General features: G+C 43.1%; 1 protein-coding gene across 2 annotated transcripts in view; it reads left to right on the top strand.

Moving 5' to 3' along the window:
* The window catches only part of RAB3GAP1 (RAB3 GTPase activating protein catalytic subunit 1), a 1600561-nt gene extending 1594400 nt beyond the window's left edge, over nucleotides 1–6161 (top strand). For both annotated transcript variants that reach the window (XM_069616562.1, XM_069616561.1), the window contains one exon: nucleotides 4784–6161. In XM_069616562.1, the coding sequence (XP_069472663.1) occupies nucleotides 4784–5029 (246 nt within the window). In that variant the 3' untranslated portion in view covers nucleotides 5030–6161. The remainder of the gene's footprint in view (nucleotides 1–4783) is intronic.
* The last annotated feature ends 8642 nt before the right edge of the window (nucleotides 6162–14803 follow it).

Here is a 14803-nt window from a genome sequence, read left to right as displayed (position 1 = left end):
AGGGTGGCACCAGGTCTCCTCCCTTATGCAGTCTGGACGTCAGCATATGGGAGTAGGCTCTGGAGAACAACATTCACTTGAGAGCAATTCACCTCCCGGGGGAGTCCAGCCTGGAGGCGGACAGACTCAGCAGGCTGGGTGCGGACAATTACGAATGGCAATTGAACGATCAAGTCCTTCAGGGGATCTCCAGTCGATGGGGGCAGCCCCAGGTGGGTCTTTTCGCCACCTGGTACAACAGGAAGTGCCCTCAGTTTGCGTCCTGGCAGGGACAGGGCCTAGGCTCCCTGGGCGACGCCTCACAGTTACAGTGGAACAACATGAACGCATATGCATTTCCGCCCACTCCCCTGGTGCACAGGGTGATCTACAAGATCAGGGAGTCCCGACACTTCAGCATCATTCTGATAGCTCCTTGGTGGCCGGTGAGTCCATGGTTCTCTGAGCTGCTCAGCCTGTCAGCTCAGCCGCTGATTCATCTTCCATTGGGCCTAGCTCACCTGCTCTTGCAGCAAGGAGGCCGGGTCATCCACTCTGCCCCCTAGAAGTTAGCCCTGGCAGCGTGGTTCCTGAACAGGTTACTTTGAAGCATCTGCATCTGTCTCAGGCTAACCTAGACAACATACAGGGTGCTAGGAGCGATGCGACTAGGAGCCAGTACAAAGGCAAGTGGCCTAGCTTTTGCCACTGAGCTGAGTCTAAGGATGTCGACCCTCTTACTTGCACCCTGGACGACATGCTAGCCTTCTCTGCACACCTTGCCCACTCGGGGTGTAAATAGACACCTGCCGCACCTATCTGGTGGACATCAGAGCCTACCGGAACTTAGAGGTGGAAGATTTCTCCTCCTCCAACCCAGTTGTTAAGACATTTGGCGGGTCTCACCAGGCTTTACCCGACTAGCAAGAAGCCACACCCTTTGTGGGACCTCAACATAGTGTTGGGCTCTTGGCGCATAAACCTTTTGAGCCAATGGCATCCGTGGACATCAGGCTGGTCACCATTAAGACAGCCCTCTTAATGGGTCTTACATCTGCATGCTGGGTCAACTAGATCCAGGCTATTGTGACTTATGAGCCTTACACTACCTTTCATAGGGACAAGGTGGTCCTTAAAACGCATCCCGCATTCTTGCCTAAAGTAGTCTTTGTTCCACCTAAATGAGGAGATGGTGCTACCCACTTTTTTCGCGGACCCTAAGGACGATGCTCAGAGGGTCGTGCACCGTCTAGATGTTAGGCGCGCTCTAAAATTCGACCTCGATAGAACCAAGAGCTTCTGCAAATCGGAGGCTCTCTTGGTCACCTTTGGTGGGTCAAGGCCAGAATATCCAGCTTCTAAGGCCTCCATAGCAAGGTGGATGGTTGCAGCCATTAAGGAGGCCTATGTGGGCTAGCACAATCCACTTCCGGCCAATATGCATGCCCATGCTATCAGAGCCATAGCCACGGCAGTCGCGTTCCAGAGGCACCTTCTGTGGCAGGTCATCAGCAGGGCGGCCACGTGGCCCCTTCTTAGGCCTTCTGCAAGCACTACTGTTTGGATGCCGGCTCCAGGTCAGACGTGGCAATTGGCCAGGCAGTATTAGGAACTTGTTTTCTTAAGAGGGTTGTAATCGTCCATAAAGTATGAAGGAAAGGGGACGGGATGTAGGAGTTATTATAAGTTACTCACAGTAGTGACCAACATACTCCTAATCCATAGTCAGTTAATGCTTGTGGCAAGAAATCACTGACAGTCCACTGCGTTTGCTAATTAATATTGTAAAGAGAAAGACAATGAGGCTGCAAGTGACTGATGACAATTGGGTACTTTGCCTGAGTACGCTACAAGAGTAAATTGATTCAGTCTCTCAGCGCCAAAGTCAATTGAAGTTAGAATGATCTTCGAATATTGTAAATGTATTCATCAAGATCCAATATGTCCAGCCTGACACGTGTTTCCGGCACACAAATGCTCTTCCTCAGAGGCTGATTACAAAATAATAACACAACAGAAATCCATAATTGATAACATACATTATTACATCCAGTAGCACAACAAGGCGTGCAGAGGTCGAATCACAACATATGGCAAAAATATAGGCATTATATATCATTTATGATTAAGTGTTCATTTCACCATAGTCAAAATCAGAAGATATATTTGTTTTTGAATATGTAAGCATGACATAGCAGAGAGAAATAAGGGGAGGGGTATGAGAGAGAAATACAGAATAAGCCATTAGTAACGTCTTCAATAATATGCACTCCCATTAAAATGCACAACAGAGCGCCCGAGCGCACTAGCACAAAAAACTGTTTTTAGAGTTGTACCTTAGGATTATTTTCAGAACACGCCAAAAAGGATTAGCCAGCCTGGCTAAATTGCCAGCTGGTGCCCTGTAGGGTCTGCAAATGACTGAGTTAGAGTACAAAAAACAAGGAATATGTGTCACTTGGACGGACATGTTGTCAGAAAAAAAATATATATATTGACATCCATTCATTATGTTAATAAAACATGGGATAAAAACATACCTCTAATTCCTCGCAATTGTGGAAAGAACTATACTGTGATGAAAAATTATCCAGCCCATAAAAATTGATCCATAGGGCAAAGTATTGTAGAATATTTGATCAATTCCGTGTAGTGTTTCCGCGTTGGGACAAAAAGCAAGAAAGAAAGAAAAGGTGCAAAATATGAGCGTCTGATGGACTAGGTAGAAGCCTATGTGTGCAGTGTTAAAGCGGCTGATTGGGTAAGCGGGCCGCGATATTGCGGCAGGTTAAGGGGTTGTGAAGCAACACTCTTACCTTGTTCAGGCATGTAGCAAAAGTTAATTAGGACGCTCGACGCCTGCGGTTACCAGGGAAGCTTCAAAGATTCACTGCACTAGTGTTCGTAGTACGTCAACTAAGGGCTGCCATCTTGAATGTGGATAAATTGCTGTCCATGCACATTTGCGATTTGTGTCCAATTAAAGTTAGAGATATCCATAGAACCCCTGAATAATTGCTTAGGATTAATTGTACTAGGATTGGAGACAAAATTTGAAGAAAAGGGAGCTGAGCAGTGTCTTTCCACAATTGCGAGGAATTAGAGGTATGTTTTTATCCCATGTCTTATTAACATAATGAATGGATGTCAATGTATATATGTATTTTTTCTGACATGTCCGTCCAAGTGACACACATTACTTGTTTTATTTTACTCTAACTCAGTAATTCGCAGACCCTACAGGGCACCAGCTGGCAATTTAGCCAGACTGGCTTATCCTTTTTGGCGTGTTATGAAAATAATCCTACGGTACAACTTTAAAATCAGTTTTTTGTGCTAGTGCGCTCAGGCGCTCTGTTGTGCATTTTAATGGGAGTGCATATAATTGAAAGTGTTACTATTGGCTTATTCTGTATTTCTCTCTCATACCCGCCCCTTATTTCTCTCTGGTATGTCATGTTTATATATTCAAAAACAAATATATCTTCTGATTTTGACTATGGTGAAATGAACACTTAATCATGAACGATATATAATGCCTATATTTTTGCCATATGTTGTGATTCAACCTCTGCACGCCTTGTAGTGCTACTGGATGTATTAATGCATGTCATCAATTATGGATTTCTGTTGTGATATTATTTTGTAATCGGCCTGTGAAGAAGAGTATTTGTGTGCTCAAAACACATGTAAGGGTGGACATATTGGATCTTGATGAATACATTTACAATGTTGGAAGATCATTCTAACTTCTATTGACTTTGGCGCTGAGGGACTGATTTTGTTACTTTATCAACCTAATCCATAGTCCCCTTTCCTCCATACGTCCCACCATCCTCCCTCCTAATAAAACTGGTGTCTTTAGGCAATGCTAATATTGTCGACGCGCAATGTGGACTAAGGAGGGCATGCTCGCAAGGCTGTGCCCCAGCGCACCTCTAAATTTAAGAGAAGATATTTTTCTGGTGAAAAAGGTTCCGTCTCCCGTCCTTAGTGAGGGACGCCCCTACAGTATGGAGGAAAGGGGACTATGGACTAGGAGTACGTTAGTCACTACAGCGAGTAACTTATTTTTCGTCCGATAGCTTCCCTAATATCAAAAATGTGTAAAACAACATTGGTTGATCAAAGGGGAGCACATTGAGGAAATATCTATGCATTTCAGCTGATGATGATGCTCTTCTGCAGTACGAATCAACCATGAGCATTGGTTGCCAAGGAGGGCCATCTTTGAAGTGTTTGAATTTTTACTCAACTAGTTTTCCTTGGGGCAACTGCACCCTGCCTGAACACGTGTTTTAGGTTGAAAGCTCCTACTGTAATGAGCAAGTTAAGTGAAGCAGATTGAATCATTTTAGTGGCCAGGCTTAACAAATATTTAAAGGAGAGCATATGTGGTGGTGTTTTATCTTGGGGAAATAACATTTGGTATATTAAGATTTATATTAATAACGTGTGAGTGGAGTTAAAAATATACCCATAATGTAATATTACATTGTTAAATGGCTGAAATAAGATGAAAGGGGAGCATCAGTGATGAGTCGAACTCAGCATTCGTGGCTACTTGATTCCTCTCTGGGCAAGTGGTTTAGGCTTTAGTGCACCAATGGTCTGACTGACACAACCTTGAATGTTTTCCATGCCTGAGATCAGAGCGCAGAATATTTACTAGGTGAATACTCATGTAGAATTCAGTTTAGTAAATTCACCATTTCATATAATGCTCACTTTGAAAATGTCTGTGCTCTTTGCACAATGCTATTGTAAATGATATTCTTTCATTAAGTATTGAATCCTTTTTCAGGCTGCAGCAATGATGCCCCCGACAGATGACGACCCTAAGAGGCCAGGATACTCTGAAGAGAGAAGACAGAATGTAGGAGCAGTTTCAGATTTCCCTCCACCAACGGGTCGTGAAATTATTTTACGTACAACTGTGCCCAGACCTGCAGCATATTCTAAAGCACTTCCACAACGTATGTACAGTGTCCTCACAAAAGAAGACTTCAGACTTGCTGGCGCCTTTTCAACTGATACATCATTCTTTTAAATTGGTCAATACTTAGTCTGTCTGCAGCCAACAATATAGATTCTGCGTTTGCAAGTAAAATGCTAGTGTATTTCATTGGTCAGGAGTGTGTGCATCATATATACATATATATATATACATATATATATATACACATACAGATAGAGAGAGATTTTTCTGTGCAAATGCCAGCAATGTATAACAAGAAATCAAAGCCTCTTTCGTACCTTGTTCGTGTGAAGTGAGACTTATCCATTTGCAGCTAAAAGCAGCAATGCTTTATAAAAACATATGAAGAAATTGTATTGGTAAATGTTTTGTTCAGGTGTACATTTTTTTACATTTGTATCTTTAAACACCCAGATGTCAGATTGGGAATGGGTGCCTTGTTTTCTTATAGTAAACAACCTACCGCAGCAGTTTTAGCAGTGTGTTTATTCTCTAGAAATCAGTGGAAGGCTAGGAAAAGAAGACGTCTAAACATTTAAGCTTTCGTCTCAATTCTGGGCAATAATTTTGAGAATTCTTGTTGAATTAGTGTTGCATAATTGATATATCCCACATAGAACAATTTCCGACCAAGCTTTTTTCTTGCAAATCATTCACCTGTAAATAATCATGGATTACATGCATTCAGTCATAAAGCCCTTTCTTCCTCCTGGTATGTGATGTTCATTATGTAGATCACACTATTTCAATTACTTCAGAGCCCATTATAGAGGTGTAATACTGTTATACTTGCATGTGAAGGATGTAATGCTTTTGTGACATTCCTTTACAATCTGCTCCATGCCAATGTTTTTGAGGATATTCTTGCACATGTCTGATTTTAATAAGCTGCAATGGAGTTTTGCCTAATTGGTGTGTCTGGTATTCCCAATTTTACAATTCCATTTAGGGGTGTTGTAAATCTCGACTGAACGTAGTTTAGAATGTATCAAATCTTTAATGTATTTTGTCAGACTAACATGTTTATTTCAAGTTTCTTAGAATTTCTGTCGATGTACAGCATGCATTAATGTTTTAACTAAATGTATCCGAATGTAAAAGAAAGATTGCTTCTAGATTGTAAATGTATCAATGTATTGCAAAGATTTGCCATCAGAATAATTTAACCATTCATCTCTTGTACTTATTAAACATTTTAAAAACATTTCTGTGTTCACTATCTAACAAAAGATGCAGAAAATCAGTTTGTAACATTAACCATCCCAGTAGTACAACTCACTTATTTTGTGTTTACAAGGTTCTCTGGTGTGAATATGGTGTGAACTTTTAACAATGATCTACACATATGTTAAAACATTTACAAGCCATTAAAGTTAGAAATCAAATTCAAATAATGATTCAGCGTAAGCCTGTCAAAACCCCTTCCCGTAAGTGATGTCCCACCTGAGTTGTGGGGCGTGTAAATGTATATTGCATATTCTATGTACTGAACAATTTATACCGCCACTGTATCATTTTTTCTATGTCATTTTTGCATAGTATACTGTAAAACTGAACAGTCCTTGGGTGACCCCAGAGTCGGTATATGCAGATCCACAATGGCCTCCACCCCATCCGTAGCCTTGCATACTTTGTAAAGCCCCCATCATGGCCCATAAACTAATAGAGTAGAGAACATTGGGAAGCAGATTGAGCTAGAGGAAGGAGGGGAGGAAAACATGAAGCATCTAACACAAGAGGAGGAAGATGATCAGGGAAAGAGGCAAGGAAACAATGAGAGACGTGGAAAGAGCCAAAGAAGGTTGAGGTTCAAGAACTGGTAGAGGACAGGAAAATCCTAAAGGAGAAGACGCAAGGAAAAAAAATCATTTCTCGAAGGAAGAGTAGTAGACCTCTTTAGAACCTGGTCCACGGAGATGTTCCCAGGTCAGTGGGAAGGCGCCAGAAATGGGGAATGAGCTAAGCCAGAGAGAAGTCTAAGAGGGGGATCCCTAGTCCAGCCAAAGTTAGGAGCCTGAAATTGCAAGCTCAGGTAATAGAGGAAGGTTTGATGTACCCTGGGGTCCAAAGGTTTGTACGATGGCTGAAGTCTGACTCTCGTGGGTCAACATGTGGGAGTGTCCGATTGACCCCTGCCACAGCCAAGAAATAAGTGTTTTGGACACTATAAAATCCCTGAGAATGTGAGCGATGGTGTGATTCACCAGGAGGCAGTCTTATCTTAAGGTAGAGTGGGAAGGAATGGTGACCATGACCCTAAAAGTTAAGTGATCTAGTAGAATGAAAGGTTGTAGTCCGGTTTTAACCCCAACACTATCAGTTCAGTCAACAGTAATCCCTGTTATAACAAGAATAGTGTACATTCATTTGGTTTTGAGTCATCTGTTGATGCCTTAGCTGTCACAATTGTCACCAGCAATGGCAAGGTTATGGTAACATTGCCATTTTTAGGGCTTTCAATGGCTTTGATTCATGAACATGTAGTGGCCCGTTCAATATCTTCTTTAGGAAAGACCAAAGACAAAATAGCAGATGGAATCATATTCTTACTATTACCCAAACAGTGTTATTGTTCAGTTTAGCCAGTTAATTGTGTGCATCGCCCATTTCTTTACTTACTCAGCCTCCACAAAACCTGCCCTTAATACAGTGAGTATAGAAGGGCCTGCTATCGAGTCGAGCTTACTACCTGTTTTGTTCTGTGTACACTAAATAAATTGGGTTAAAGTAGTGGTTCGCTTGGAGGGTTGGTGCATGGAAGTAAGCAAATGGCATAAGCTCAAGGCCATAAAAAACAATATTCGACTGGTTAGCTATAATCCTTGCGCTCCTTATCTCCCATTTGTAAGGTTCTGTAGTTATCTCCAAACCACGTCTGGCCTCTGTAAGGTTTAGATCTAAATATCTGGAAAAATCAATATTAGATTAACACACGTAGCCAACCATGTTTTGACCTTTAGAAGGTCTTCATCAGGGCTATTTACATAATGCATCATGAATTCAATTAGACACACCATTGTTTTATGCAGAATAAATCATACCCACAATATGTCAAACACCAAAACATGACCCAATTAACCAATTAAGGCAATTGGAGCATGAACCAACAAGTTCAAACAAATTAAAGTACACCAACTATACATACACACATGCAATCGTGTTTGTTAGGGAGAATTCTCTCTTCAGGCTGCATTTCCTAACCTAGTGAGTCCCCCAGCAGCTTTGCTGGATTTCTGGGGTTTGTTTTTTTCCTCCTGCCAAGAGTGTGACTCTTTTCCTCCCACTCTTGGACATGATTAATGGTATTCCTTTGACTGGTAATGTGTTTTATGGGCTATGGGGTCCTTTACTCCATAGGGTCTCATGTGTTTTTCCTATGTGTGTTACACAGCACCCTCCGTGCAGTAACACAGGGGTGTCATAGTGACACCCCACCATAGACTCCATACCCTGGGACTGACTACTGTCTCCCAGGGCATGTAAAGTCACCATTAGCTTTACTAGTCCCAAATTATTAACAGAAACCAGTACAAACCATCATATTGTGGATATACTGGTCGGGGCAATTCGATTGCCCCGGGGTCTGTTAGTCGAGGGGGCACGTCTCTGTCCCCCCTGATCGAGTTTTGGCTGGTGGCAGTGGAAAGTACTTTTCATATTCGACCGTGAATATTTTCCTATGGGATTTTCCCATTGTTCGAGGCTACCAACTTTAATTATTTAATTCTCATAGCCTCGAACATACCGCCAGTTTATTTAATTCATATTAATTCTCCGGTTGGTATTTTTTGCCAAGACTCGATTCTAAAATGGCGTTTGCGTTCTCTTCTGTGACTCCAACCCAAGTCGAGCCCTTTGTTCCACTTTTTGGCGGGCTTCTCCACAGAAGCCTTCAAAAGTGGTGCCACTCTGTCTGGGTACCACAGAGGGTGTGGGAGGGGGTTTAGGCACCCTGGACCGAGTTACCTTGGTAACTCAGGTCGCACTCTTGTGTGATTGGCCCAAGTGGTGAGCCGGCCGGCTCACCACTTAGCATGTTTGAGTGACAGCTAGGCTGAGTGAATGGGGGTTTTCTGCATAAAAGCAGGACTTTGGGGACTGGAACTTCAGAAGTCGCCACAGGACCTGAGAATCCGACGAGGGAGAAGCTGAGCCGACCTACCACGACGACACCACCGGTGGAGCCCTGCAGAACCGACTCACCACTTCCCGACGACAGAGAAGATCTCCCGGCTGGAGAGGCTTCTTCCCCTGACTGGTGGGCACAACCAGTTTCCCTTTCTTTGTTCGCACCCCAGCCCGGTTTGTGGTCGAACTGCCCGTGCCAAGGACCCCGGCGGCCGGATAGCCACTCACCACTGAACCGCGAATCACGGGACCGCTCCTTGTACCTGAGAAACTCTGGGGCTGGTTTCTACCCTGGCAGTGCAACGGACTCCTGTCTTCCTCCATGACGAGATCCTCTCTTCCCCCGGACGGAGCACCAACTTGCACCGCTGCCAGGAACAACTGCCCCCGCTGGAGCGTTCTCATCACTTTAAGGTACCGTGTCCGCCAGGCCTCCCTTTCTAAAGATTGCTACAAGGTAATAATAACTCCTTAACCTTCTGGACTGGGCTGGTCGCCTTGACCCTCCAACTGGTCCCTTTCTTTGGTCCAACTCCTTTTTGAACCTTTTCAAGACTTTTGTGCACTGCAACCGTGTGACCTTGGACACATTTCGTTTCGATCCTCTTAAAGCGGATCCAGCCTACTGACACTGAATTCACGGTTTTACTTTGCCTCCTCTCTTGTTATGTCTCGTAAAAGCGTTGGGATCTGTTTCAACTTGTTCTCTGCTTTTCTCTCCCTTTTTAAAACGAAGTATTAGAGTGCCATCTACGTTAAGCACTCACCGCTGTCTGAAAATAAGTGGGGCTTTACTTAAGACTTGTCTAATATTCTTTTAAGGGAGTGTATATCTTTTAGTGACCGTGTTTTTGAATTGCTTACTATTAGTGCCTGTGTGTTTTTCTAGATGTGGTTTTAAATAAATAATTATATCTCTTTTACACCAAGCCCTGGTAAGTGTTTACTTGTTCTATTGTGTTCTCTTGACCTATTGCGAATACTCTGTATACTGCCTAACTCTTCTTGAGGGAAGTCTGACTGCTCAGCCACAGCTACCAAGTGAATCTGTGTGGTACAGACTGCTACCAAGCGGGTTTACTGCCAAACACCTGTAGTCCTAAATCTTTTTCAGTGGTCCCAGAGGGAACAGCACAGGTTTCTGCCTAACAGTGTTGTTGGCCGTATCAAATACATCATATTAAAAATACAAGAATAAAAGTATCCAAGACAATACGAGAGAGAAGACCAAAAAGGGAAAGGGAAAATGGAGTAGGAGAAGGGAAAGGAAAACATCAAAGCAAATCATTATTTGATGTCCATGTACCTTATGTTGTCATTATCTCGTGCTCAATGACCTAAAACATTTGGGTTTAAAGTTTATGGTCTTTGCATGGAATGTATTCCATCAAAAATGGAATGCATCGAAATGTTTTCAACAAACTGTTCCATCGAATTACCATACATACAATGCAAAGTGTTTATGCATCAAAACCCTTTCATCGAAAAAGGGTTTCGTTGTATAAACACTTTACATTTTTTGCATGAAATTCGATGAAACATGCTTAACGTTAAAACGTTACATGGAGCTGTTCAGTGCTGAAATCTTTAAAGTATTTCGGCACTGGCCAGCTTCATGTAACGTTTTGGTGTTTGTTTATTGGGGGTTCCCTCCAACCCCCAAGGGCACCCCCTAACCCTAACCGTAACGCTAACCCTAGTGTTAAAAACAAAAATCCATCAAAATCCAACTAAATGTATTCAATGACAATGCATTTCGATGGAAAGGGTTTTCATTGAATAAAATGCATTGGATAGTAATTCGAGGAAACTCATTTCGATGGATAGACTAGACATCTGGTGTTGGGGAGGATTCTCCAAAATGGCTAATTTCCCTTCCCTACCGAGTCCCTCAGCAGCTTTGCTGGATTTCTAGGGTTTATTTTTTCACCTGGTAAGAATGTGAGCCTTTTTCCCACTCTTGCATGTCTTTTGCTGTGTGTGTTTTTACCAATTGTGTGATCTTGGGCTCTGGAGCCTCACCTACTCCATGGGCATCTTTTTTTATGTGTTACACAGCACCTTCAGTGCAGTGACACATGGTTGTCTTTTAGACTTCCCACTGACTCCATTTTTCTGGGACTGACTACTGTCTCCCAGAAACATGTAAAGTTGCCATTAACTTTATGTAGTCTCTTTAAATCAGAGACCCAGTACACCCCATCTTACATGGAGTATTGGAAAGGGTTAATTCTTATCCCTTTTTGTCTGTTTCTCTTGGAGCACTGTTTCGCTCCCTTTTCATCAAGACTTGGCTTGTGGCAGTGGTAACTACCCTATTTTTCATACCGCGGTTATATTAAATAACCATGGTATTGTTTTAGGCTATTTTACTAGTCTCGAACATAAACCCGCTTGACCAAATATATTTTATTTCGGCTCCCGCTGGGTTTATTTGCCATTTCTTTTTGTAAAGTCTGTCTCGTGTTTTACTCTGCGCGTCAAACCAGGTTTAGTTCCTTTGTTCGCCGTCTTTTCACAGGCTTCTGCACAGAAGCCCTCCTTAAGGTGCCTGAAAGTCTGGGTAGGCAGGATATGAGGGAGGGGTCTTGCCATTAGTTCCCTTGGTAACCCAAGTCACACCCCTGTTTGATTGGGTGGGTGATTGACAGCCAGGCTGTATGAATGGGGGAAAACTGCAAAAAAAACAGGTCTCTGGGACTGGAAAGGCAGAGTCGCCACTGGAACGAAAGAACCAACGAGGAGCTGACAGAAGAGGACCCCTACAACGACTGACCCGCCCGGTGAAGCCCTGCTGCAGGTCCGAATCTTCAGAATCCGACAACGCAGAAGATCCTCCAGGAATCTTCTTCCCTTGAGCTGGTCGGACCAACAAGTTCACCCAAACTTCAAGCCAGGACCCACCCCTCCTCTGGTCAAATTCATTGTACAGAGCTACAGTGGGCCGGATAGCCAGGAAGGTCGGACCCTGCTTGGGTTTTAAGGAGCGCACCTTTTATTCGTTGTTTCGCTCTGCTGCTGGTTTCTTCCCTGGGTAGTGCAGGACCCTCCAGTCTTCCTACTTCTTGTCAGTCAGACAGTCGCTTCAGGAACCGTGAGCCTGCAGGAACTACCATGAACGTCCACCTCAGCTACAGCTTCTTCTCCGTTTTAAGGTACTGTGGAAATCCGGTTGTTAGTTTCGTTAAGTCGTGGTGAAAGTGTGTGAAATCTATCTCCAATCCGAGGGCTTGTCCTTCTCTTCTTCTTCTCTTTGGACTAACTTTTCTGCCGACCAACCTCGTCCGGAACCCGTGGCACGAACTTTACCGCAAACTACCCTGAACCGTGTGATCTTGAGCAAAAGACATTTGACCTATTGACTTTGGCCCTAAGCCTTTTTTTCCCTGATTCTATCACTGTAGTTCCTCTTGCTCAATTGCCCTGAGTACTTACCTGTTGGTGTGGTTCAAATTCTGCCTAACTTTGTCTTTCCCTCCCTTTTTCTGGAGTGCCATTTTGCTCCCACTTCATTTTGTGAGCTTAACTTGTCTGGAACCTATTGGGAGTGGCGTGGTGTATTAAGAGTGTGATTTTTAAACTGCTTTACTTTAGTGAAATGTTATACAACTGATGTGTAAATAAATGTATATTCTTTTACTCAAAAACATTGAGTCAGTGTTTGTTTGAATCATAGTAATTGCTGTCCTTTGTGTAACTATTTGACACTGCTCACTTGCTCTTGAGATAAGTCTGGCTGCTCAGCCATCGCTACCACTTTTACTGTGTAGTACAGGCTTGTAACAAAGGTTCATTTGTACTGTCACTTGTAGTCTTAATTGTGTGTGGTGTTCCCAAAGGGTACTGCATATAATTCTGCCTAACACCTGGGTTTAATAGTGCCAAATCAACCCAACACCATCTCCACTTTAATAAACCTAATGATGGGAGTGATAGTTTAATAAGCCAAATCGAAGTGTTTTGAGACCTTCCCTCATAAAACCTCTAATTTTCAAATATTGCAAGAATGCTAGAAATGCTTGTTCTAGATAGTCATGAATATCATGCAAGCTTGTGATATATTATCTAGAAAAGGCATAATCTCATTCCCAAAACATGCATTATTGGGTGGTATCAACTTTAAAAGGGCACCATGTGAAGGGGGACCCAGGGACCAGTAATGTTGTAACTGGTGCTGTTCTAGAAAGGGACAATGATGATGATGTGTCCCACACTGCGCTGACCAGTTCAGAGGCTGAAGCCATGCTGGAATTCAAGAAGTAGGAGCTGCTGTTTAAGCAGAAGGAGCTTGAATTCCGCATGACTAGGCTAGACCTGGAAAGATCAGAGAAGCAGAAGGACAGGGACCACCAATTGGAGCTTGCTAGACTGCAGAGCACCAATGGTTTCTCTAGAGGGTCGGGTAATGGGTCTGGCCCCCCCTCTCATCCAAGATTTCTGAAAGATCTGCTTGGTGTATATGATGACAAGAATGACATGGACTGGTTGACTGCATTTGAGTATACATATGAGGTACAAGAAGTAGTGGATGCTGATAAGATTGCATGGTTGCTCAGTCGACCACCCCATTATGGCTGCAGTGCCATTATGGATATGCCAGAGGCTGATAGAAAATACTTTGCAAAATTGAAGCAATCTCTGGTCTTATGGTTTGGGATGACTCCTGCCCAATACTTGAAAAGATTCAGAGATTACTTAATTTTATTTTTTATTTTATTTCCAGCGTTGGTTTATTTCAAACCTTTGTCATGTAAAAAAAATACATTACAACAGTACAAACATTCAACATTAATCATCTTTCAATGGATTCATAGAAAGTAAAAAGAAAAGAAAAAACACAAGTTATAAAAAGCAGAAAGTGGAAGAGACTACTTATCAAAAAATCAGAATATAAATAACAGGGAGGGTGCTCTTCTCTTCATAAAATACTCATAACCTAGACCCTTCCTACTAGGTTAAGAATGTTGTTAGTTCTAGTGTCAGTTTAAGATCAATTCCCCGACCTAGAGCAGACCACCATTCATTGGCACTCCTGGCTGGGAACGCACAGAATTAAATGTTATGACTTTTCTTCTGACTCACTACATAATATGCAAGCTGTCTCTCCTTCCCCCACCTGGTTTCGTTTAGCCAGGACCTATCTTGTGTAAAACAAGTTAAATCTAAACCTCATGAAGGCTGTTCGGTGGCTCACGCTGGGAGATCTGATCAATTATTTGGGTACAACATTTAGAGCTTTAGTCTCAACCCCATGGCAAGGCAGGTAGAGTCAGATTATGATTTTTCATTTACTGTTGTGATCCAGTCCTCAAGCTGTCATGATGCCTAGTCCCGGAGAACCTGTCCAGGACCAGCGTCCCCGGAAGTAGACATCATGTTCCCGGGGAAAAGGCCAGCAACCCCTAGTAGGGGCCTTTTGGACACTGTCCTGGCGCCTTTGGCGCCAGGCTCATTTTGGACCTCAGGCCAACTCTTGAACTTTTACAACAGTATACTTACGGCACCTTGCCAGGAAAGTCAAGTAAGCTTGGATCCTCACCAATCCGAACACCAGTGAAGTAACTGGATATAATCGCACCCCTGCACCAGAAGCAGGATGGAGAGCTCGTCCTTTCAAACCTTAAGGTGAGAGTTAACAGGAAATTTCGGAGGTGGTCTGAGGAGAGTGAAAGAGGGAAGTGGGAGGCCGACGCGCTACTCCGCAGGTAGTTAATCCCC

The sequence above is a fragment of the Ambystoma mexicanum genome, chromosome 9, assembly GCF_040938575.1.
Source record: "Ambystoma mexicanum isolate Mex_15411 chromosome 9, UKY_AmexF1_1, whole genome shotgun sequence".
NCBI classification, from domain to species: domain Eukaryota; kingdom Metazoa; phylum Chordata; class Amphibia; order Caudata; family Ambystomatidae; genus Ambystoma; species Ambystoma mexicanum.
The sequence above is the reverse complement of the archived record's forward strand: the minus strand, read 5'-3'. Positions and strand labels throughout refer to the sequence as shown.